Here is a 25,504-nt window from a genome sequence, read left to right on the forward strand (position 1 = left end):
CACCCATCCTTGCTGCTTTTCACGGCAGTTCTGGGCATTCAGAGCCTTTGTATCAAAGATCATCTCAACAAATCACAATGAGGAAGACAGAGAGGAAATGGCTATCAGAAAACCAAAGACAGGCTAAGATTTTATCCTTATCAAACTGTGATGTGGTGCCTCAGAAAAATATACTGATTCTTTTCCCAGCTTATATCAAGTCTCAAGACTGGCTAATGGTCTTTAGTTCAGGATGACTGTAGAAATAAGTATGACCATATTTGTAATTTGCATTTACACTCTCCTAGCATGTGAAACTCCCACTATCACAATATTATCTTCCCATCACCATATTTTAGGCTAGGCTTTTTAAGCAGTTTTATTTGGGTCTTCTGTAAACCAGCTGTGTTGGAATTCTTATCACCCAAAATCAATGTCAAACCTGACAATATGATCTTGGCAAAGAAAAACACTGTTTTGTGCTCTGAAGATCACAGACAGTAATGAAATAATCTTGTCTTCCAAGCTGGACCAACGTTAAATCCAGTCATGTAAAAGCACATTATGTTCTCAGATTAGTAATAAAGCCAAGAGTTAGTAAAATCTACCTTTTGATTTTAGAATTTCCTCGAAGGGACAGAGTTTTCCAAATTATTTTACACTTTCAAGACTTTTTTTCTGTTTCTGTTTGCAAAATAAACTTTGTAATTAATAATGACTAATTAAATAAATCCAGTGGGTTTACGTGTCTAATGACACGTGTGCATCAGCAGCAATCCCATAAACAACATATATGCAGATGTGTGCTTTAATTCAGATGACTACAGGAGCATGGCTCCAGTTCCAATAATCCAGTTCCTAATTATGTAAATGGTTGGCTATGCTGATTTAATCCAGTTTATTTATTCTGTTTTCTAACTGTTCATCAGTGGACCCAAAGACTGTAAGTTGTCAAAGTTGAATCAGAAGTGTGATAGAAAATTTTAAACACCATTTTGTCCAATATCAAAACATTGTTGTTTTCACAGGGGTGTAATGTGGACCTTGCAGTGTAACAAGAGCTATGAGTAATTTGAAAATGTGTGATATCCTTTGTATATCACAGATACCTTTCTTATTATAAGAAACTTTTCACCATAGGAAAACTTTTACATGACTCCCACTTGTTTCCCAGTCTATTTCTAAGCTAAATTTACTGTAAAGAGAGAGGTTTTGCATCTGCCTATGTCAGTTCTCCAGTGTATTGAGGTCAGCTTCCATTGTCCTTGGCTCTGACGCCTGCCTGTATAAATACAAATTCCATTTCCATCCTATTATTTTTCTAATCAAGGGTTTGTCGTGTATAAGAAGATCTGAGGTGACTGTGTTTTCCATTATGCAAAACATTCCATTATGATAATATCTTCAGGATAGTCTTATAAAGATGCCCTGCCCAAAGAAATGACAAATGAGAACATTGAAATGGTAGACAAACCCTGCATAATTTGCCCTCTCATTTAACATTCAGGCCACAGAGTTCATCCTAATTTGCCATACACATTTCCTCTAACATTCTCAATCTGTACATATGGTAAAAATAAGAATTGGCAGCTTTCACTGAATAGACTTCTGTTAAGTGCTTATCAAAACTGAAGAAGAAAGGGGTTGTAAAATGCAGTCATATTTAGTACATCCTTTGCTTTCTTTTGTTTTTTCTGCTAAACTCACACTTAGGAAAATCTACAGTCAATGAAATTTACCTTTTGAGCTCAAGTTGTTTCCATTCAGAACAAAGTAAAAAATATGCCAGCAAAGATTTTTCTTAGAAATTCTCTTTTCTTTCTTATGCCAAATCCCAAGAGGCAGGGCTCCACAGAAAGGGAGTTTATTTTCCAAATCCTTTGAACACAAAGCTTTTACATTTTCTAGGACAAGATGTTTTCCTAGACAATCTCAATACTGTACCTTTGTATTAATACCTTTGTTGTAAAGGTGAATACACACATATTTTATTGTATATATTTAATTTCCATTAGATGTCATTTCAATTAATCAAATATGAATTGGCTTACAAACAGACTCTTGTGAAGACTTGTGTCTGAGTCTTGGCAAGCACATAATATTTCTGCAGTTTTTGTGCATTTGATTTTTCTGTTCTCTCTTCTTACTGTGCAAATGTGTGTGCTGTATGTGCATGTGTCCTAAATATGTAGGTCAGTGAATCTACGTTGACATCTTTGTTTGAAAAAACTTCTCAATTTGTGGGTTTTTTTTACAAGATGTTAATGGTGATGATTGTTTACGACTATTTCTGTAGCCAGACATAAATTTTAGGGCTGTAGAAAACTTAGGTATTTTAATTATCATCCAAAATGCATAAATAGTCCTTTTCTTCTCTGGCTTTCTAGAGTGTCCTTCCAGATCTGAGGAACACTATGCCATTGTTGGTCTTTCCTATGCACGGATTATTCCACTATTAAACAAAGCTTAATTTAATGCAATATCTAGCCATGAACTTGATATCAGCTTTTAGGCCTTAAATGCATTTTTTTTGGTTGGTTGGTTTTGGTTTTGATGTCATGTGTTGGTGTGGTCTGCTTTATCATAATCATTATAATCTTTTAATTAAAGTCAGTCCCTTGCCTTGATTTTGTGACTCAATCTCTGATATCTTAAAATGTTTTCCATTTCCACCTGCAATATTTTGAAGAGCCGTCCCTGGTCTTTTTTTTTCAATTTTATCTCATTTACTGGAGCTATTTCCAGTCCATGAAGTAATAAATTTGACAAAACCCCATATGGATTGTATATGTATTATCCTTATTGATCCATAATCTCATCATCTACTGTGCACCATTTGTGACTAAGGTACACGACTGTTTTAATTCATCTTTACTGAACCACTGATGCTGAACTTACTGATGCTGATGTCGATATAACCACATGTAGGACCGGACTTCTCTGTAACTTCCTTTATGTTGCATGTCAGCATAGTATATACTCTTCCTTCTCCAAGATGCAGCCACCTCATCTTCTTGGAACTCCGTACCATCTTCTTGGAACTAATTTTAAGTTCAAGTCTACAAAACCAGTTTTCCGAGGTGGCAAATAATGCTTTCATTAAATCAGACATATTTGCCAGTGATCAACTATAATTTATATTTAATGAAAAGCTTTGCTATAGATCTTTCAAAATTATGCTGTCCAAGCCTAATTCAGCAACATTCAGCTTCATGATGGAAAATGAGTGTAATTCAATTCCCCCCTGCTCCTTGGACTTACCCAATTGCTTGACATTTCTACCATTTCTTACTGCACTACAGGAGTCTCAACATGCACCTTTTAGAATTACAATTATCCGAAACACTATATGACATCCACACTCTCTATATTGTATCCAGTCAAGCCAGCTGTTTTCCTCCAAAAGCTTTAACCCACTTTTATTGCTTCCCTCCCATTGGTTGTCAAGAGTGATAATTTGATCAATACAGCTTGTGTCTGCTTGGAAGTCATATTGTGTCTGGCCCTCTGCTTCCTCCGAAACTGGCCTTAATATGTTGGTAAATATGTTCAAGATAATTTTTTCCACCAGTGACTAAGGTCAAACTTCTTTAGTTAGCTGGATCAGCGGGATCTTCCTCTCCTTAAAACTGGTAGAGTTATTGCCTTTAGCTGCAACCTCCTTGTGTTCCTTAACATCCAAGTATCTGTTTTGCCTGCTTTGCTAGTGCTTGCAGTGGCAGCCTTCAATAGCTTGCCATTACACTTTCTGTTCTTGCAGCTATCCCACTTCTGACTACTTTGTTGCTCTTCTCACTTTTCTTCTCACTCTTCTTTGTCTGCAAACATAAATAGAACCAATAATCAATCATAACTACCAAGACCTTTCAAGTCAGTGATGTAAATATATTTTGTACTTTAAAAAAACAAACAAACAAGATCAGGATTACTGGACCAAGGCCCATCTTATCACAGCTGTATGCACAGCTAATATAGCCATATTCATGCTATTTTTTGAAGTCTGATTTCTTCAGAGTGGTCCCTAAAAACCAAGTATCCATCTTCACGGGACAAAAGATACAGCTTCTGAAAACCATCCCATGTGCGTTAATATGTATCGTTATGCATTGTTATGCAGCCAGATTTAAAACTCTTGGTTGCAGCAGGCAGTTGTACGCAGCCTGAAGGCCAACATCAGTCATCAAGTCTGCTCTTAGGATCTCCATGGTTTAGCAGGAACTGTTTGAATGGGAACTTGCCTCTCCTGCTATTGATGCTACCATAGCTGCTGCTTATTTCCTGCCACCAGTGTTCCAAAAGCAAGCCAGCACAGTGTTGTTGTATACAGCTAGCAAAATGCTTGTAGCACTATCTACTTTCTCTTCTCCCCAGTGGTTCTCATGTTAATTGAATTTGGATGGAGAAACTGTGTGCCCAGATCAGCTACCAGAGCATAACAGGTTACTGTGCAGTTGCTGTTCTGTGGTATCTGTTCATTCTTACCTTGTAGAAAGAGCAAAGGGAACAGGGGTATGAAACTGTGAAAACTTGGGCATTCTACAGGTTGCAACTCCATAGTTGTGCTGTGGTCACACACAAAAAATGAAACATCTCTGTCTGCAGTCCTGGGCATCCAACTCCAGGCAGATGCTCACTGCAAGAGCTTTTCATATATCACCATATTTCTATTAATTCTTTTTGACTTCTTTTATTCATTCTCCCTAAGTGGCTGGAGCCGATGAAACAGCCGGACTTTCTGAACCAAACTACGGCATAACTCTGGCATAGTCAGTCTCCTGGTACTGCTGTGCCTGGTCAGAACTGGGCACCTTCTGCCCAGGGCAGTTCAAACACCACCTGTTCCCATTGCAGGAGCACAGCAGAACTGTGAGATGAAGCATAAATGAAAGGACATTTATGATGTCTATTGCTGGATGAATCTGAAGAGTGGCTCTGTAAGAGAGCATATGCAACCTGCTCAGTACCAAGAGGATCAAGTGCTACAGTATATTCCCTGGATGAAATGGTTGCACGTTCTTGGCTATGAGTATGTGAACAGAGCTGTGCTTTCTTGTCCACTATCAACACTATTATCTCTAAAATTGTATATTCCTTTAATTAAATAGCAAAGAATGTGCTTACTTAATTCTAGTTTCTATTGCAAAAACATATGATAGTGGAAATTATGGATTCTGGTGTCTGTCAGATCCCTGATCCCCTTATGTGTTTTAGAATCTAGGCAATTAGAACATTCATGTGGTAATTCCTCCATTATACTTTTCACATTAATGTATTTTCTTCTGAATTGTTTAGTCAAATTAATTGCACTGAGCCTTATTTTGGGTATGCTAAGCATCCTTCTAAGGAGAGTTATTAAACTACCATTTTTTATCTCACTTAAGAATTGCTGTAATAATAACATTCAGGAAAGCTGGTTCATGATCTGATATGTTGATAGTGCCAATTTTTATATCTGTTGTGTTGTCAGGCAGCTTGTGAGAAAATAGAAAAGATCTACTCTTGGCTAAGGAGAGAATGAGTTGTGAAGTTTTCTCTGCTGGAGTGCATATGCCTTCAGACATCAAAGCTTTTAAAATTTTCCGTAGAGCAGAATGGAAACGGGACATTTTATCACCTGGGGTGCTGCCTGCTCCCTACTGCTTTGTCTGCCCAGCATCTCCCCAGGGCATGAGCAAAAGCTGTTCAGATCAGAGGCCAGAAGTGAGGGCATACTCCTGGCTATGGCTGTGGGCGTCCACTGACACTGATAGATGCCAGGACAAAAAAAAAAAAGAAGCAAACCTGTTTTTCTTGGGACCTTTACTATGACAACAAACCTCAATAAAGCAGCTCTATCCTGGGCAATTATAAACCAAGCACCTGCAGGAGACATTTCTCACTCTTTAAAGCCTCTGACCTTCAACTTCACATCTCCCTTCTCCTTCAGCATGGAAATAAACTGTAATTGTGTAGCTCTGACAGTCTGTATTATAATCCCTCTTGTTATAAGATAGGGTACATGTCTGGTTACAAAATGGAAATGTCCTAAAATACACATCCAATTTCTTTGTCATTAGTCTACAGCAACATGAGAAAGCTATGCATGACACTACATGGGCTGCACAGAATTGGTCAGGGAACAGCAGTGAGAAAGATGCAGCTGTCTCCTGCGGATGCAAAAGGGATCTCTGAACAATATCAGCTATGAGCAATGTCAGATATTAATTTGGAAGGGTGACATTTTTATTTATTTTTATTGGGTGATTATCAACTTGTGAGAAATACAGGCCAAGAGTTGAGTCTGGGAAAACCAATTATGTCTGGAATTTATCTTGATAAAATATAAGGGCAGATTACGTTCCTTGGGTTAAAAGCTGTTAGCCTAAGTATGAGATTATGAGTTCATTGGTTCTTTACTGTTTTAAGAAAAGAGAGAGAGAATTTTTAAAGAAAAAACAAGAGTAGTGAAATAATAACTATGTGCATGCTGCCAGAATTTGTGAATTAGGCTGGTAGGTACTTCTACCAAATATTCTTGCTGATTTTAGGTGTCACGTCCATTACCTCAGCCAAAAGGCAGTTATCATAAGCGCTGTAGTAAATAACCCTCCCTATAGTTTGTCCTTTTGTTTCCAAAAGATGGTCTGATCATCTGATTCTCTGGGAAAAAAACACGGGAGATAATCCTTTTAAAGGCAAAGTATATACTGAAGAAAATCTCATTTTCATTGCTGTCAGAGGCAGCCAAAGTGCCACTGCCTATACACAGGCCAAAGGAAGAGAGGTGAAATATTTGGGCACACACTAAACGCTGTATGTCTATGAAACCTCCACTTCAAATCCCAGTCAAATTTTCTCTGACCGGCTTGAGATAAATAATCACCCAACACTAATCAGCAAAGTTAAAATGTTGGGGTTTTTCAACCCCATTTTAATTGAACAATTCCATATCTAAGTTCTTGTCCAGTAGTTACTCCACATATTTTACAATGTGGTTTAGATTTGAATCCTGATAATTCAAATTCTCAGCCTACACTTGAGTTTTCATGTTGGTGATCATCATTGCTAACCATCTGCCTCTAGTCAAATTTCTTTCATCGAGGTCTTTTTTTATTTATATAGTCGTCGAGGATTTGCTGCACAGTATGATAAATACCTATCTGTCATGACATGTTCTCAACTTCATTGGTTAGGCTTTTTGAGAAGCAGTCGGGACTCTCTACTTCCTACCCACAACATAAAAGGGACAGTGTTTGCATCTCCTCTTGCACCATTTCCTCTTTATCAAGGGCTGTTTCTTCTCCCAGGAAGAGACCTGCTCCTTAGTGTGAGTAGTGGCACTGGGAGATCCACTCACAGTAGAGGTAGTACAGGTTATCTGGCTATTAAATTAAGTCCTACTGCCCAGTCCAGAGTTTTCCAGTGGCAGACAGCTATTTCCTAACAGTAACAGAGGGGTACAGCCCCTTCAGAAATGGTGCTCTGCAACCCACACTAGCAGAGATGGCAAGACTGCTCTGCACCACTGTCCTTGGGGTTTCCCTTCCTGCTAACTGATAATGTGTGAGCTGCTTGCATGGTCTGATGTGTAATTTAAATTGCTATTGACAATGGCATGGTGACAGAGACATTTATTAGTTAGAGCATAAAAGGGAGGTAGGGAAAGGAAACTGGCAACAAAGCAAGTAAATACATAAATATAAACATGCTTAGTCAGAACATTCATCTGTCATCTTGACTGCTTTTCAGACAAGAAAATAGATATTAAGAAGTTTGTACGCTACTATGAGAGAGTCTAAGGTGATAGCCTGGTCATGGACTAATACTGTGACTTTAAACAAATCCATTGTCAAGGGTCCTGCCATACATAGCAGGGAGCAGGTGATAAAATTATGGCCTCAGCTCCTGCTGCCCCCCTATTCAGGGAATGAGTCAACATCAAGGTGATTCAAGGTCTTTTCTACTCCCAGGTCCCTCAATTTCCCTTTGCAGTACTGGAAGGAACAAAACAATAGGGATTTCTCCCAATATTTGTAACCTCACTGGTTGGTCCAGCTATGACTGTATTTTTAATTCAAGTCAGAATAACTAATGACTAAATTTGCTTTGTGAAGGTGCAGTCTGAGCTGCAGCTTCGTGACTGCTTAATGCCTGTCAAAGCTGGGGCTGTTGCTGACAGGAACCATCCACTCCTCTCCTGTCTTTCAGCTCACACCTTCCCTTTCCCCTCTGCATGCACTAGTAACCCTGTAGCCATGCCAAGAGCTGAAGAAAGGAATCGTTGAATGGGAAGTGCAGTGGGTTTTGCTGGTAAGATTTCAGCCGAGGCAGCACATTTCTCTGCTTCTCCCCACTGCCTTGGGGGTGCTGCTGTGGGAGAAACGCCGTGGAGTGGGACAAGGTGTGGGACCATCTCCCTCAGGGGGCTTAAAACAACTGTGATTCACAACCCTCCAAAGCTTTCCAGGGAGGAAAAATAGGCCTCAGGAAAAAGAATGTGTGTGCCAGCTTTAGGTTAAATTCCCTTTTCTATCACAGATTTCCTACTTGACTTTGAACAGGTCATTTTAATCTCTCTCTGCCTTAGATTTCTTTGTCCAAAACAAAAGACAGAGCAGTATTTTATCTTTCAGAACAAACACATTAGAGATTTTGAGGTGCTGAGGTGCTCAGGTACTCTGGGAATAGGGGCACAGAAAGACTTTTGATAGGTCTGCAAATATTTTTTCAGTAGTTCTGCCTCAAGCTTCCCGTTTTAATTGCCTTAATTGCAGACAGGATTTGTACTGCACAACTAAGGTCTTTGTAGTTTAATATGTTGTAAGTATCCATGCATTTCACGAATCATTGGTGTAACTGAATTCCAGATAATAGAATTCAAGGTATAAATCTGAGATATATGACAAAGGATGGAAGTGGTTTTTTTCAGGCTTTAAAAAACATTTTCACCGTGTTTCAAGTTTCAGTAACTTTTAGTAGCATCACTCAACAACAGAGTGAGCAAGCACTCCATGACAAAAACCTCAGCTGTGGTTTATTTTACGTGCAGTTACCTTTCAATCAGTCATACCACAGCATTACTCTGAACCTCAGCCTGATCTGAGGAGATCAATTCAGACCTGACATTGTCATCTTTTTTCCTAATATATGGTTTTGTTTGTGACCAGATCCATCTCTTACAGGATTTCAGACTAATATACTTGTTTCAATACAGAGCAGACAGAGTGGTTATTTGGACCATAACCATTTTTCCAGAGACGGATGATAGTACTGCATCAATACTGTCATTGTGGTCCTCTTCCTAGTCTAAAAAGCTCTGTTCACAGAGTAATCTTTGAAATGTTTATCCCTGGGATAAAAATATACTTGGTGTAGCCATAACAAGTGGTAGAGAATATCCTTTTTGCCTCAGAAATTGAGATTAGAATGTCTATGTTTATACCTGAAGGAGGATACCACTAGAAATATTTAGTAAGGTGGTGATATTATTACAAGGGCAGATCTTCATTCAATAAGAAAAAGTCAGTCTTGTATTTACAAAACTCAAATGAGAGATTACAGACTAGTTATTCTCGGATACATCTGTCCAGCTCTGGCAATCTGATCTTAAAGGGCTGATTACCAGAAGGCACAGGCACCAGCACTTTTTACATATAAGGTTCCGGAAAGATACTGGGACCAGGGGTATTCAAAGTCATTGGTCTGTTTCTGAAACCAGCTTTACCACATACTCTTTTTTTTGACCTTGGAAATGTACTTCATTTCTCTACACTTAAGTTCCTGCATTTAGAAAATGGGGATTAAGAATGTAGATGCAAAGCTGCTCTAAGTTTATTGATATTTGCGGCTTTCAGAGCTTTAATGGGTAGCACCATACAAAGGCAAAGAGTTCTTTACATTTTACTGAAGTGATTCATTTTTCAGCTGGCCACAGTGCTGTATTGAAAATCTTCAATGAGTGAGAACTTGCCAATTTGAAGAAATAACTGATTTATCTAAATAGTTTTTCAAAGGCACATAGAGAAATTGGTGCAACCCCATCATGGAGATAAATTTATATCATGGTAAGTGCCTCATATTGATTAAGCTTATGTCAGCAAGGAATCAACTTGCTAATGCCATGAAAGGCACTTTTAAACTGAAATAAGAGTGTCTACACAGGGGATTAGTTTAATATTGGCATTTTTTTCCCCAAAAAAGACAAGCCTTTAAGTCTCATATCCCTAGTGCTGTGCATTTATGAAAGAGAAAAAAAAAAGTAATAGAAGTGGCATAGCAGACATGGCAAAACCAATTAGTGCCTGTCCTTGGCACTCTGAGTGCTACACTGGCTCATAATGAGGCTTGCTATGATTTGAAGCATCTTTAAGCTTGCTGCTATTTAACACAATAGGTGGGAACACAGTTCTGTCACATTTTTTTAACGCTCAAGCAATGCTGACTGGCATATCCCAGAGACGTGAGTTCAAGGCTGTGGTTTTATGGCAGCCTAATTTCTACTGCAGATCAGCTGCAACTATGAAGTCATAAATACATCATTTGTGAGAAGGAGCAAAAAGTCCCTCCCAAAGCAGTTCAGTGACCCCTTTTACTTGCTGCGGCAGTGGTGTGGACAAAGTTTTGGATGAGCTGCTCTAGCCCTTCTCTGCTAGGAGAAGGACCCAGACTTCCAAACTCTTAATGCCATCACATATGTACTTGGACGAATGTAAGTGTAGGCACAGTGCAGACTTTTAAGCAAATATTTACATCAGTCTGCATTTTTAAAAAGTCATGATCCATTAAAAGAAGCAGCTATACAACTGTAAAAAAGTACGTAAATAAAAATATAAAATCTCGATGCCTTTGCAGAAATACTTTGTCCATCTGCCTAGCTATAATAAATGGCAGAACAATACCCAAAATAATCACCATCAGCAAAGTAGTAGCAGTAGATTGTGAATTTTAACAATGATTTCAACATTAATGGATAATAACACTTAAGAGCCAGAAGGTAGGTATCTCATCTTTTCCCTTCCCATCCTTTTGTATTGGTTTCTATTAAGTGTTCATATTTTTATGTATATCCTTATTCATTAATTAAAGAGCTCCAAAAATTGAAGAATAAACATGAAGTCCTCATCTCTCTCACTTTCCTGGTAAAGTTTGTAAGGATGGGCATGAGTGGACCTTGCTTACAATAGTATGGCTACCAATGAGAGTCGAAATGGGAGATGTTTTCCTCTGAAAATAAAAAATTACATAAATTTTGGATGTTACATATTCAGTCAGCCAGCTGTTGCACTAGCTGTGTCTCCTAGATAATGGGCTCACTCCCACTGTGCAGGCTTGAGGCTGAGGGCGTTACTGCAGTGCTATGGGGCTGTAAGGGGCTGTGGCTGCGGAGACCAGCCATCCCTGACAGGACAGGGATCAGGCCAGTATGACACTTTGAGATAAGGAAGCAAACCTTGATAGACTCTGTATTTGGCACCTGGACAACTGAAGGGGACAGAAGACCTGGGACACTGAGAGGACGTGGTTGTCCTCCAGGTCTTCAGTGCTGGGAACTCTGCAATAGTTTTCTTAATGTCAGCAATGCCATATGAAAATACACAGAATTACAATAACCATCCCTGCAGATGGTAAATATGTGGCTTTCCACAGATAAGTCCAAATCCAGTAAAAATTACACAATCTTGTTAGTCACTAAGAAAAACAGAGACATTACGAGATCCAGAAGCAAAGAATCCAGATGCACCCACCAATGTGCAATAGGTTAATGTTCTGACAGGGATACTAGGGAAGGAGAGGCTTGAACAATTTGCAGTTGGGCTAAATGTTGTGATTGTATCTGTGAGTGATACAGAATGACTACCTGTGACAATAGGGAATGAAATTTCACCATCCTTTAGGTAACATTCCCTACTGTGAATTTTGAGATTTTTATGAAGGGCTCCTTTTTCTCCTCTTTGAAGACTGTGGGATCAGACTAAGGATGGTTTATCTGGGGCCCACATGGGATATCTGATATACTACTAGAGGTGCTGCAGTGTTGAACAGTTGTTGCGCAGCCAGGGTCAAAGAGTAGGGGAAATACTGACTATAAAAGTCAGCTGCAGAATGAGGGGAAGGTCTAGAATGCTAATCCTGTCTATCCTTAAGACGATTCCTTTCACACAACCAGCCCAAAATTTCTGAAAAGAATTTATTTCAAAATACAGTTGACCGATCCTATAGGAAGAAGAATGTATTTAGGGGAGAAGTGCTTACAAGCAGATCCTTGTGGTGCATTCCTTTCAATCTTACTGGGCAGTTTGCCTCTGTTTACACTGGTTAACATTTAAAACTATCTTTACAAAGAAAAGCAAAAGCTCAAAAGATTTTTTCTAAAGGGAAAGTTGAGATTGTCCTTTAACATGTACCAAGCCACATTCCATTGAAAACGGCAAGATGCAGGCTTGGAATTACTCCTGCTCTGATCTCATCCTGCTCACTCTCTAAAAAGCATTCACGGAAAATATACACACCTAAAAGATACATAAAAACAGCTTTCCTCCACTCTATCTCCCCACCTTATACACATACCTTTTCAATTTGTGTATCTTGAAATACTAATGCAGCAAATATGATCTGAATCTCATTTACATCAGTGGAAATGGGGAGTCATTTCTTTAAAAGGAAGGTACTTAAAGCACAGCAAGAGCAGCATGAGGCCAGAAGTAAGAGCTCATCACATAATTTCTCCTTACATCACAGCCTTGTGAAGCTCTACTCCCTTCCCTTGCATCTGTGAAATCAGCAGGTCTACTCCAGGGAGTAAGGATTGCCATCTTAGGCCCTTAAATCAGCCTCTCTGTGTTTGAAGAACAAGAGAGAGTCTGTGTTTTCAGGCACCGTATGTAACTGTAGAAGAACTTGCTCAAGAAAGGGAAATAAAAAGAGAATAAAAATGTTCGCATTCTCTCTGAACAAAATGAGCTGTGATCTGCAATTGCCCTTTTAAGAGTTGTGACTTTTTCTTGTTCTCCAGAAAACTTCTGGCAGCAGCAGTTGGGCTGCAGCCCCTGCGCCTCTCACCCCAGCACAGAACATGTCAGGGAAGGCAGGCAACATACGGCTTTAATTTGCAAGGGATCATCTACATTTCTTCTGAACAGAAAAGAAAACCAAATCAAATCTCCACATACTCCATCTATCTTGAATAAACAGCATTAAGCAAAAAATGCTGTGAGTATTGGGAGGAAGAGACTCTTTGTAGTTTGCTTTGACTGCACATAATGCTTCTCCTCATGCCTCTTTAAAACATATAAAATCACTGTAATGGGGGGTGACTTACACCAGTGCCAGTCAAAAGTTGCCCTTCATTCCTAGCCCATGCTACCCGGTAAAACATTTGCCTTACAATAGGTATCACTCAGCAGAAATAAATTACCACTGACTTCAGCGGCTAGAGATGCATTTCTATTCTATTTCTCTTATTCCCACAACCCCCAAATACAAATAAAAGTACAGTTTTTAACCTAAATTGACAATTGCAAACTAATATAACGAATTAATAAAAGACTTATATAAAGGCGCCTGGGATGAATTTGAGGGTAAGGTGACCTGGGCCACCCAATGGTAAGAGAATTACTCGGTACCTCGTCAAATGCTTGTTTATAACAACTGCCTCTGCACTGAGATGACTTTCTAAACACTTGGTTGTACTGCCTTGAGACCCTTCGCTGCAGAAAGTATTCTGGCTGCTGACTGCACCACCACCTATAGTTCATGTTCAGCTCCTACTGATTTTCTTTGCCAATCACTGCATGCATTTGTTATTTGTGTCAGCACAGGCATACTTCCAAGAGTCTTCTAGATGTTCCAAGAAACAGTCAATGTCCAAGGTACGCTTTTAAATTTTAAGGATTTTGTTCTTCTGTCAAGACTAGATCTGTGAGATGCTATGGCCTGTGGCCCTGGGGCAGATGGCTGTGTCATTGGCATGCTGCACACTGAAAAATATCTTATCATGCAACTGTAAAAGTTACATGGGAGTCTTGCCCAGGTACTTCTCCAGAATTTTGTTTTGTAGACCTCTGTGTCTCAACTTCTTGTGTAGACCTCTCTCTCAACTTCTAGGGTCAAACAGCTTAGTTTAAGGAGTGTGTATTATCTGCATTAACGATTTTATCACCAGAAATATATGGTAGTTTTAATATGGCAATGTAAGGGTGCACCTCATTTCATCTTACAATTTGAGATTATGGAAGTTTGAGCCACATTAGAAATCCAAAAAAAAAATCCAATTTCCAGGCTTCCCCTACCCCTTTTCACAATTTATCCTAACACCGGAGAGAAACTTTCAGACCAGAGGCTTCTGTAGGGGAAGGGGGAAGTATATACATTTATTTACACAAATAAATGTACTGTACAAACTAAAAACAGCTATACATATATATATTACATTTCTGTCTGTCAGTCCTTTCAAGCCCCCCCTTTTAACTTTAGTCCAGGAGCAGCCTTCCAAGGTTGATATGTAACACAGTCTCTGTCTCTCATGGGAGTGTTCTGGGCTCCTGAACACTCCCTAACTAACCTTCAGCTGTTTGCCGAAGTCCTTTCTCCTTACGAAGTCCAAGAAAGTAGCTTTGAGTCCTTTCTCTTCTGCTGCTGTGTGATTTCTCCTTCTCAGTGTCATACCTCGGTTTGTAGGCTGCTGCAGTGTAGTTCAGCTTATCAAGCATCTGTGTCCTGGAATGTTGATTCCTCCTTCAGGTTTTCGGTTGTCCTCCGTTTAAATCACTGCAAGGACATCCTCCGGGCCCCTCTCTCTCTCTCTCTGGGGTCCGTCTCCAATTCTTGCCTGGGATCCTTCTCCCTAGCAATCGAGCCTCCTCTGGCCCGTCCACTTGGCTCTGCTCCAATGCTGAGCCTCACATCCACTCTCACTGAACAGCGAGAGGGAAAAACAGCCCTCCTCTGCAGCTTGGCTGCAAAGGTGGGGGGGAAGAAGAAGAGGGCCTGGCTGCAGGGCCTGTCTCTCTCTCTCTCTCCCACTTACCAGTTGTTTGTGAGTCGCATCCCTCACAAACATGCACTCATTCCAGTGCTGTCTCTAACTCTGGCCTAGGCAGAGTTAGGGGGGCCGCAGGGCTCCCCTCTTCCCCCCGGAGGGGGAGAGAGGGAGCCCAGTGGCCCCTTGGCCTTCTCCACCTACACGCAGCAGACACCAACAGCAAAACAACCAAGACAGAACTGCCAACAGCTTCCGGTGCTGTGATATATGATTTTGAGCAGAAGCGAACAACATGGGTGGTGAGTGGCTCTCCAGGGAACACTGCCCTGGTACCCAGTCACCTCTGAGCCCCTCGAACTCTCAAGGGGGGGGCCAATTTCAAACCATGACAGATGTATGACACTGTAATCATCTCTCCTTCATTTCACTGCATTTACAATCTTGGTACTGATTCTTCAGCAAGTATCCCTGGTTGTGCATCATGAGGACTTGATGTGTACTCCCAGTACTCAGATGGAAATGAGACCCACCTGAGCTGTGGACATGTACTGCCTCATTTGGAAACTCCAAGAGACTTCATGAATTTAGTATAGACATTGCTGTTGCCCATCATACATTACATATTTTAATCCCTCTCTCTACTCAGATCTCAAAAATCCTTTCTTTCCATCCAGAACTAATGCCCCTGCACCCAAAAGCATTAACTTTTCTAATCAGCCAAGATTCATGTTCAGTATGAGACAAAAAACAACTTTTAACTTGTCCCACTTTTGACGCCTTATTTGACATTTAAATAATAAAACTTTGAATTAACTGTTAATTATTTGAGCATAACTTTTGCTTTAAATTGGTGGATAAATACACATGTATGTTATTATCTGTGTTTATGTTTTATTCATTTGAGTGCTCACTAGCCTTACTCCATATACATTTTTGCTTATATGCTGTGGAGGGTAAGCACTTACTCTATCCTATTTCTGCCAGTCACATAGAGGAAAACAAGAAAATACTGCAATGACTTTTTGCTTTGTCTCTTTCCAAAAGTAAAGATTTACATACTGTCTTTTTTTTTTTTTTCCAGACAAGATTTGTGTCCCCATTTTAGCCTGGAGAAGAGGAGGCTCAGAGGTGACCTCATCACCGTCTATAACTACCTGAAGGGAAGTTCTAGCCAGGTGGGGGTTGGTCTCTTCTCTCAGGCACTCAGCAATAGGACAAGGGGGCACGGGCTTAAGCTCCGCCAGGGGAAATTTAAGTTGGATATCAGGAGAAAATTCTTTACAGAGAGAGTAATCAGGCATTGGAATTGGCTGCCCAGAGAGGTGGTGGATTCACCGTCCCTGGAGATTTTTAAACGCAGATTGGACGTGGCACTGAGTGCCATGATCTAGTAAATGGACTGGATTTGGACCAAGGGTTGGACTCGATGATCTCTGAGGTGTTTTCCAACCCAATCGATTCTATGATTCTATGATTCTATGATCTCCCATAACAAGACCAGCATAAACCAGCACTCTATTAGTGGTACATAAAGAATGTAAGAGGACAAATCTCAGTACTTTGCCTATCTGCCACAGTCCTAATTTCCCGTAATGGCTACTGTACCAAATAACATTAGCACATTGTTTTGAAGTAAAAGCTGAAATTCTTTTTAGTTATGACTTAACACCCAAATTTTTGTTTCTTTTAGAATGGAAGATTGTTTTTCCATGGCAAGGGGGAAGAGTGCCTGTGCTCTCTTTGTCATATTGACCCAAGCAATGGTGGTATCCAGTCCAGGTTTCTCTTTAATTGTCACCCATGGTGGATACCTAAGGAATCATTAAAAGAACAAGGCAGAGGCACAGCAATAGTCTCCTGTGGATGTGATATGCAGTACTGGAGCTGCCTGAAGAAGCAGTATATGTTGTTAGACAAAGACATACAGGTGGCAAAATGGGACAGACTTTTGGTCGCACAAACTTTTCTTTGGGTTAGAATCATCTTTCAGTTAAGAAAAATTGTTTACCATTTGCTAAGATACTCCTTAATTAAACCAGCTCTGAAAGGAAGAAGACAGTAGCTTTAGAATAGAGAAGACATTAATGACATTAAGGATGGGAGAAAGACTGGCATTTATGAGCTAAGTAAAAAGGAGAGACAATTACCTTACAATCGGTTGATTTGGAGAGAGGTAAGCAGAAGAGGTGGTGGTGTGTGGAAGCAGAAATAAATTACAATGTACTAGCAGACCAGCATCTCTGTTAAGTCCCCAGTTTTGGGTGTTGAGCAGAGTTAGGAAACCTAATTCCCATGTGCACTTCTGTCGGACAAGATCTGTAGTTTTCCTTAAGGATCAGGTCTGAAAGAGGAGAGGGAGAATGTCCTGTTTTGTGAGAAACATTCCCTCACCAACAGAGGTGTGTTTGGTCTCTAGAGATGGTTTGTGGGAGTTCCTGCTGGAGCTCAGTGGTCATTTTCAGCAGCAAAACTACAAAGAATACAGCCGTGCACAGGATGAAGTGTGTTGCAACCCTGGAACATCAAATGTAAGATCAGAGTATGCTGGTGATTTGATGGCAGGGAAAGTTCATTGCTGTAGTAGTGGACGGGCATCAACACATCTTAGATTTCTTGCTCAGGCACAGTTTAAACTTATCTGGTTTTGGACCACAGAGGATTAAGCTCTAATGATGAGGTTTGTGGTTTGGGGTGTTTGAAATGTAGGACAAGTGCTTCTGGGAAGATTCTTTTCCACACAGGATTTTCTTCTGTTATGTGAAAAATCATTAAACAGTTAAAACCAGCAAGTCCTAGGAACTTTTCTGAACTTACCAGCTCCCAGCCCTCCCACAACGCCTCCTCCATTCTCATTTCCACTTTTTCTTACCGAGCTGGTCTTACTGATACATCTGAACTTGCAGCAGTTCTGAAGTTGCATTTAGCTTTTAGATAATTACTGCATTTAGAGAGTTACTGCTTCAGAACCAAAAATATAGCTTGTTATTCTAAAAATGTGTCTGCTTTTCCTTCTATACCAACTGGTCTGAAAAAAATCCGTTACCTACATGTACAAACCTCTTAATTACCTTTCCTGGATTGCATGATGCATCCCCAGGTCTGAAGAGGACAAGTAGAAAGCCAAGGAGGCTTCCCAAAACTAGTCAGAAATTCATACTAATTTTCTGTGAGAAAGAGCATATATACTTGTTCCTACCTAAAGATCCAGTGTTCAATCGTTTTAGGATGAACAGGGAAACCATACTGCCATTTAGGGCTGGATATAAATTAGGTTTTGTGCTAGAAAAGAGTTACTAATTTTAATTACTGAATGTAGATCTGAAGAGAAAAATCTGTAGCTTAAAACTATAAATGCAATATTCAAGGAATCGAACTTTTTTCAGCAGAAGATGGAAAAAGATATTTGTGTGTATCATTTTTGAACTACGGTTCTCTGAGAAAAGAGTTTTTGACAGAACTCAATGAACCTTAGTAAACAAGGACATCAGCAATCAACATATTTAAGGATGTGCAATTTCTAAACATGATCCCACTCCTGCAGTCGTTACACAGCATAGATTTTGCTATTAATTAGTTTGAATGTGGGACAGTACTACAGGGAGAAAGAAAGTGGCCTAAATAGCATGGTCCAAATTTTATGTGTAGCTATCCAAGAAATACGGATGTCTTCTATTAACCCTTGCCACCTGTGACAGCTAGAAATAACTGCTGGACATGTCTTACTCCTAATGGATTTTTGCAGCTCATTAGTATGTAAGGGGGAAAGGGTGAGAGCATGCTACAGAGAAGGAAGACAGCTGGCCAGAGAAGTTCCATGCCTGGTTCAGCGCTGAATGGCAAAATTAACCTTCTGACAAATACAAGGACATTCATATATATGATGCAGAGGCTTGGTTACTGAATGGAGAACGGGGTAGGGTTCTTCTCCTCTCCAGGAGCATAGTTTATTACTCTTATTCAATTACAGAAAGTACAGTAAATCCCCCATTCAGCCTCCATCATTTCTCTAGACTGTGCTTTTCAGCAGCGCAAACAGGACCTCCATTCTGTTTGTGCAAAGGGGCTTCGGACATGCAGAAATGGACACTGTTGGTGGGCATGCTATGCCTAATTCACCCCCTCCCCAGAATACAGCAAAATTTTCAAAAGCCTGACGGGAGGTATTGCAAGTCACGGAGCATTCATCTTGAATTACTCTGGAATAGCTGACCACTAGGCAGAGGGAGAAAGGGGAATGGGAAAGTCCTGCTGGGATTATTTTCGTATCTCAGGCTGCTGCTGTGGACACGACGGAAGGTGCAGATAACCCACTGGCAAAAGCTCGGTAACGAGATACTTAAAGTGTCTCTGAGGGGAGGCGAGTTTTGGCCACTCGCACATCGCGGTCTGTGCCCGCATGCTGCCGCCGCTCCTGCCCGCATCCCAAGTGACCGCAATAAACCCGTCTCCCCCATTTCAGCCCTGCACAGATGCCCACTGCTCCCTGCTCACTGGTCCCCGGAGCAGAGCCCTGACAGCGGTGCGGCCTCCCCCTACCAACCCTGCCCTTCGCTGTGTGCCAAACATAGATCCTCCCGCCGGCATTAGCCCGCCTGACCTCCGGGGAGGTGCCGGGACCCGGCCCCATCGGGGTGCGCCGCTCAACGGCCTCAACAATCGTCACCACCGGGGCACCCAAAAACACTCCCAGGACAGCCGGGACCGACACGGCACGGCCTCGGGCCCCCGCTCTCCCCCCGCGGCGGGGCCCCTTCCCCCGCGCCGCCCCCGCCGCCTTTGTGCGCGGCGCGGGGCAGCCCCACGCCCGCCTGCGCCCGCCCCCGGGTGAGGCGTTGGGAGACGGTCCCTTACGCAGGAAAGTTCGGCGTCGGTTTCAAGGCTCCTCCCTCCGGTGAAGGCAGACTGCGGGGCGCCTGGAAACCGGTCGGAGGGAGCGCGGCGCGGCGAGGCGAGGGGCGCGGGCTCGAGGGGCCGGCACAAATGGTCAGGCGGCGGCGGCGGCGGCGGAGGCGGTGGCGGTAGTCGGAGGCGCGGCGGTCGCTGCCGCCGGTGCGGGGAGAGCTGCGCGCTGCGCGCCGCGGCCGCGCGAGTGGCGACCGGGGCTGCCCCGTCCCTGCTCGCCGCTCCCTTCATGAGTCGCAAGTTCGGGCCGGGAGGAGCAGCGGCGGCGGCGGCGGCGGCGGGGCGGCGAAAGCCCAGCAGGGCAGGCGGCACCGACTGAGCATGGCCGAGCGGCGCGGGCCGGCGGTGAGCGGCGGCGGGGAAGTTGGCGGCGGCCGGTGCCCGCGGCTGCCTCTGCTGCTGGTGTTACTCTGGGCGGCGGTGCTGCCGGCCGGGGGGCAGTCCAACGGCGAGCGGGGCATCTCCATCCCGGACCACGGCTACTGCCAGCCCATCTCCATCCCGCTCTGCACTGACATCGCCTACAACCAGACCATCATGCCCAACCTGCTGGGCCACACCAACCAGGAGGACGCGGGGCTGGAGGTGCACCAGTTTTACCCGCTGGTGAAGGTGCAGTGCTCGGCCGAGCTCAAGTTCTTCCTCTGCTCCATGTACGCGCCGGTGTGCACCGTGCTGGAGCAGGCCCTGCCGCCCTGCCGCTCCCTCTGCGAGCGGGCCCGCCAGGGCTGCGAGGCCCTCATGAACAAGTTCGGCTTCCAGTGGCCCGACACGCTGCGCTGCGAAAAGTTCCCCGTGCACGGGGCCGGCGAGCTGTGCGTGGGGCAGAACGCCTCCGAGCGCGGCACCCCCACGCCCGCCCTGCGCCCCGAGAGCTGGACCAGCAACCCCCACCGCGGGGGCGCCGGCGGCGGCCCCGGGGGCCCGGGGCCCGGCGAGCCCCGTGGGCGCTTCACCTGCCCGCGGGCGCTGAAGGTGCCCTCCTACCTGAACTACCGCTTTCTGGGGGAGAAGGACTGCGGGGCGCCCTGCGAGCCCGGCCGCCTCTACGGGCTCATGTACTTCGGGCCCGAGGAGCTGCGCTTCTCCCGCACTTGGATCGGCATCTGGTCGGTGCTCTGCTGTGCCTCCACCCTCTTCACCGTCCTCACCTACCTGGTGGATATGAAGCGGTTCAGCTACCCTGAGCGGCCCATCATCTTCCTCTCGGGCTGCTACACGGCGGTGGCCGTGGCCTACATCGCCGGCTTCCTCCTGGAGGAGAGAGTGGTCTGCAACGAGCGCTTTGCCGAGGACGGCTCCCGCACCGTGGCACAGGGCACGAAGCGGGAGGGTTGCACCATCCTCTTCATGATGCTCTATTTCTTTGGCATGGCCAGCTCCATCTGGTGGGTCATCCTCTCCCTCACCTGGTTCCTTGCTGCCGGCATGAAGTGGGGCCACGAGGCCATTGAGGCCAACTCCCAGTACTTTCACCTGGCTGCTTGGGCTGTGCCGGCCATCAAGACCATCACCATCCTGGCCCTGGGACAAGTGGATGGGGACGTTCTCAGCGGTGTCTGCTTTGTGGGCATCAACAACGTGGATGCCCTGCGGGGCTTTGTGCTGGCCCCCTTGTTCGTCTACCTGTTCATCGGCACCTCTTTTCTGCTGGCTGGCTTTGTGTCCCTCTTCCGGATCCGGACCATCATGAAGCACGACGGCACCAAGACAGAAAAGTTGGAGAAGCTCATGGTGAGGATAGGCATCTTCAGCGTCCTCTACACGGTGCCGGCCACCATCGTCATTGCCTGCTATTTTTACGAGCAAGCTTTTAGGGAACAGTGGGAGAGGAGCTGGGTCACACAGAGCTGTAAGAGCTATGCCATTCCCTGCCCCAACAACCACAGCAGCCACCACCCGCCTATGAGCCCTGACTTTACTGTCTTCATGATCAAGTATCTCATGACCTTAATTGTGGGCATCACCTCGGGCTTCTGGATCTGGTCTGGGAAAACCCTGAACTCCTGGAGGAAGTTTTACACCAGGCTCACCAACAGCAAGCAGGGCGAGACCACTGTCTGAGACTCCTGCCTGCCGGACCAGGGGGATGTGGGTGGCCAAAGGACCGAGGCTCTGCCTCGGGAAGCAGCTCCTTACCCAGCCTGGGCAAACTTTGGGGACCGCAAGTGTCTTCCGCAGGCGACAGGGAGCGGAGGACGAGCCGGGGGGACTCTGGGGCCCGGGACCGCCCGGCTCTGCCCTCCCCGCGCTGCTCGCGTTGTCTCCTGTAGGAGCTGAAGGCATTGTCAGGTTGGGGGAGAGGGATGTAAATAGCCTCTGTAAGATTTTGTAAGTATATTTGTATTTAAATTGCAAAAAACCTCACTTTTTTAATTATTTAGGACACTTTTAACCCGTTTGCGGATTTTACTTCCTTGCCTCCCTCCCCCCCTTTTTTATTTAAAGAAAAAAAGGCTTTGGGTTTGTATTTCGTAGGGCAGAATGGGAAAAGCTGCCGGTAAGAGAAACGAAAAAAACCCCTTTCTTCTCCCCCACACAGGTTTTGTAATGGCTTTGCTTGGAATTTCGGCTGCATCAGCAGCAGGGCCCGGAGCGGGGTTGCGGCCGCGGCCGGGGTCGCCTTCTGACCCGGGCTGGCTCCCGATCCCGACTCCGAGGTGGGGATGGGCAGGAGCGCCGCTTTCCGCCCTGGCCCCGTGTGGGGGAGGACGGACCCCATCCCGTCCCCCTACGGGGAGGACGTGGAGCCGCCTGGCCATGGCGCAGGGACAGCGCTGCACCGGGCCCCGGCCCCGCTGACCCCGCCGGGCCCTTCTCGGGAGATGCGAACATCATCCAGCCCTGCCCGGAGCGCCGCCGGTCTGGGGCGGCTGCGGGGCCCCACACGGCTCGGGAGGAGTTGACCCCGTTCCCTGTAGGAGTTGGGGTTCAGCACCGCCTGCACCTGTAGCACGTCCGATGGCTCAGGAGGTGGCTGGGGACAGAAAGACACCGAAATTCCCTCCTGCTCTGGTATTTTTTAAGCCCACTTTGCAGTCCGGGGGCGCTCCGCGGGTGCTCCTGCCGCCGCCTGCCCCGGTCCCTCCCCGCCGGGCTGCGGCCGGCTGGGGTCAGCAGGATCAGGAAATGCGGGCTCAGTGAAAAGAGCTCCGTCGGAATAAAACGCAGCGTTCAGTTTGAGGCTTTTGTTGATACACCCTCCCCTCCCCCCCAATTATATTGATACACTTGCTCTTCATATGGGAAACATTGGAGCCGTTGCCATTCTTCTGAATTGTAATTCATTGAGATTTAATTCATTACACATTATGAGGGTGTGATGATTTTTGCCAGTAGTAAAAACGATGGAAGGGAAAGCAGAAAACCATAATGTTTAAGCACTCTGGTGAGATGTGAGACTTGAAAGAATCTCTGCTTTCTTTTCCCTGTCTTATTTTCGGTCCAGTAATAACATTGCATACTGCAAGGATAAGATACCATGTGTGCAGTATATCTACTACCTTGTATGCTCCTGGATGTGTGGGATTGTGCTTCTAATACATAAAAAAAGTTAAAGATTAAATTGTAACTTTCGACAGATGCATTTGAATATGTAGACCTCTGTATGAAAAACAGCAGAATGCTTCTCTCCTGATTGTATTGTTTTAAACTTTTTTTTAATATTACAAATGCCTGTATTTAGGTTCATAAACATTATCTATGGCTACCATACCCTGAAATGCAAAATTATTTTAATTTGGTATGCATTTATTTCTGTTCATTATCACAAGATCATCTATATTTATAGAGGAATAGAAATTTATATATATTAAATACCATATTTTTAATTTCTCTGAAATAAATTGAGGTTTTGTACAAAACTATCTTGTCCCTTTATGTATTCCTCTGATGAACTTAAATACTCTGTGAAAACAGTGTATATGCTACAAGATGTGTGGGATTCCTTTTTTCTTAGGTTGAGTTCACAGTAACAAGCTGGAATTCAGTGTAGGAATTCATTGTGCATCTTGTTTTTTATTTCTCGACCAGTCTAGATTAATCCTTCAAAAGAAGTAATGTAAACTGTTCAAAATCTCTGACAGGGTATGGTCGGTGGTGTGAAATCTAAGAAGAGATCTGCTATATGGCAGGAGAAGAAAGAAACTCACCAGTTCTTTTTTTTTTTGGTGTTTTTATTTTGGTTGTAGAAAAGGGTTCTCTCAACTTAGCCTTTCTTCTCCCTTTCCTACTAAAATACAAAAAAAGAGATATTTTCTTATAATGATATTCTGCTTAAAATGACACTCGGACTATGTTGCAATATTGTCAGAACATTTTAATGAGTAAAATAGTTTTGTTCTGCTGAATTTTGAATGTTTGGTTAATCCAGAGTTAAACAATAGTTTAACTGGACAGTTTAAATGGAAACATTTCAGATCTGTGGAAAGTACACACATTCTTTAATCTTTCAACACAACACATTCCTTTTTTTTTTCTTTTTCTGTAATTCATTTTTCAAAATGCCATTCTTTAAGTGTGGGTTTGTTAGGAAAGACTGAAAGACTGGTTAATTTTTAGTGTTACGAGCTAGTAAAGCATTTCATTATGTAGATCTGGAGGCAGATGTAAATGATTTTTGGCTTGTTTACTTTTTTCAAATCATGATGCATAAACAAACAGAGGGAACTAAGGGAAGCTTAGCAGAATTTCTCTAAGGTGAGGCAAGGGGGGGCAGGGTTTTGTCATTATTTTAAAATTTGTTTTACATAAACGTAGTTCCTGCTTTCTCAGATATTTGGACATTTTTCTCAAGTATTTTCCCCCCTTCTTTTTTTTTTGGGGGGGTGGATATTTTACCATTTAAAATTGTGCTAGTCATCACTCTGCTAATGACCTGAAGTACAAGCTATTCACTTTCAGTTGCAGTGGAATTCTTTTTTGTCAGTGTATAATTACATTTCAGCCGTTTTTACTAATCTGTTTTCTTGCAGCAGAATGTAGGTGATTTATTTATGCATGGGACAACACAGTTATTTGTAACAGGAGATCCTGTATTTATGGTAGGGATGGGAGAACCAACTTTTAAAAAATAATTCTCAAAAGCGAATAATGGAATTGTTTCTGCAAAAAGTAAAATGTCAGTATTTGCAGTTCATTATTTGCAGCACATATGGATCTCCTTCAGCTCTTTGGAATTTCTTTTTTTTCATAGACTGCAGAGGTGAAGCTCCATGTTCAGTCTTGGTTCTTTTAATAAATATACTAGAGAGCACAATATGATCATAAATCAGTTGAAAGAGCACCCCCTGCTTTTTCATTTGCTAATTTTTGTGACCCTTCACAGGGCTGTAATTTGCAAATGTCACAGTCATTACTGAGTGCTGTGGTGCTATCTGTATGACTCACCTACCTTTTTATGCTTTCATTTCTCAACGCATAATGGTATTTCAGATGCTTTATTAATATAATACAAAGGTGGGTTTTGCATGGGTATATATCAGTTATCAGTAATGTTTTACCTCACTGTTAAAAAGAAATCTATCCATTGCTCCAGGGAGTTCAGATAGGATTTTTTACAACATAGTCTGGGTAATTGATGTGCCATGTTTACCAGAGAAAGCATCACTGTATACAAAGAAGCAGTTTTGCCCACTTCTCCTGTCCCTGGCAAGAAGGTTAATA

General features: G+C 43.3%; 2 protein-coding genes and 1 long non-coding RNA gene across 4 annotated transcripts in view; 2 read left to right on the forward strand and 1 right to left on the reverse strand.

Annotated features, from left to right (window-relative positions):
* Positions 1 to 1,827: 1,827 nt before the first annotated feature.
* LOC120322977 (sulfated surface glycoprotein 185-like) lies at positions 1,828 to 21,332 on the reverse strand. 2 transcript variants are annotated; one of them, XM_039379859.1, is made up of 2 exons: positions 19,790 to 21,332; positions 1,828 to 3,797 (listed from the first exon to the last, which is right to left on the reverse strand). In XM_039379859.1, the coding sequence occupies exons 1-2, from the start codon at positions 20,069 to 20,071 to the stop codon at positions 3,705 to 3,707; spliced, it is 375 nt and encodes a 124-aa protein (XP_039235793.1). In that variant the 5' UTR covers positions 20,072 to 21,332; the 3' UTR covers positions 1,828 to 3,704. The 2 variants fall into 2 exon arrangements, with proteins under 2 accessions (XP_039235793.1, XP_039235796.1); XM_039379862.1 differs by lacking the exon at positions 1,828 to 3,797 and adding an exon at positions 16,367 to 17,688.
* The window catches only part of LOC120322980, a 45,877-nt gene continuing 36,446 nt past the window's right edge, over positions 16,074 to 25,504 (forward strand). The window contains exon 1 of the long non-coding RNA XR_005563010.1: positions 16,074 to 16,113. This is a non-coding gene — a long non-coding RNA (uncharacterized LOC120322980). The remainder of the gene's footprint in view (positions 16,114 to 25,504) is intronic.
* On the forward strand, positions 19,712 to 23,703 carry FZD1 (frizzled class receptor 1). Its single transcript, XM_027749187.2, has one exon. The coding sequence runs from the start codon at positions 20,162 to 20,164 to the stop codon at positions 21,902 to 21,904; it is 1,743 nt and encodes a 580-aa protein (XP_027604988.1). The 5' UTR covers positions 19,712 to 20,161; the 3' UTR covers positions 21,905 to 23,703.

This window comes from Pipra filicauda, unplaced genomic scaffold (assembly GCF_003945595.2).
Source record: "Pipra filicauda isolate LSUMZ 115617 unplaced genomic scaffold, ASM394559v2 scaffold105_size2325265_pilon, whole genome shotgun sequence".
Taxonomy (NCBI): Eukaryota; Metazoa; Chordata; class Aves; order Passeriformes; family Pipridae; genus Pipra; species Pipra filicauda.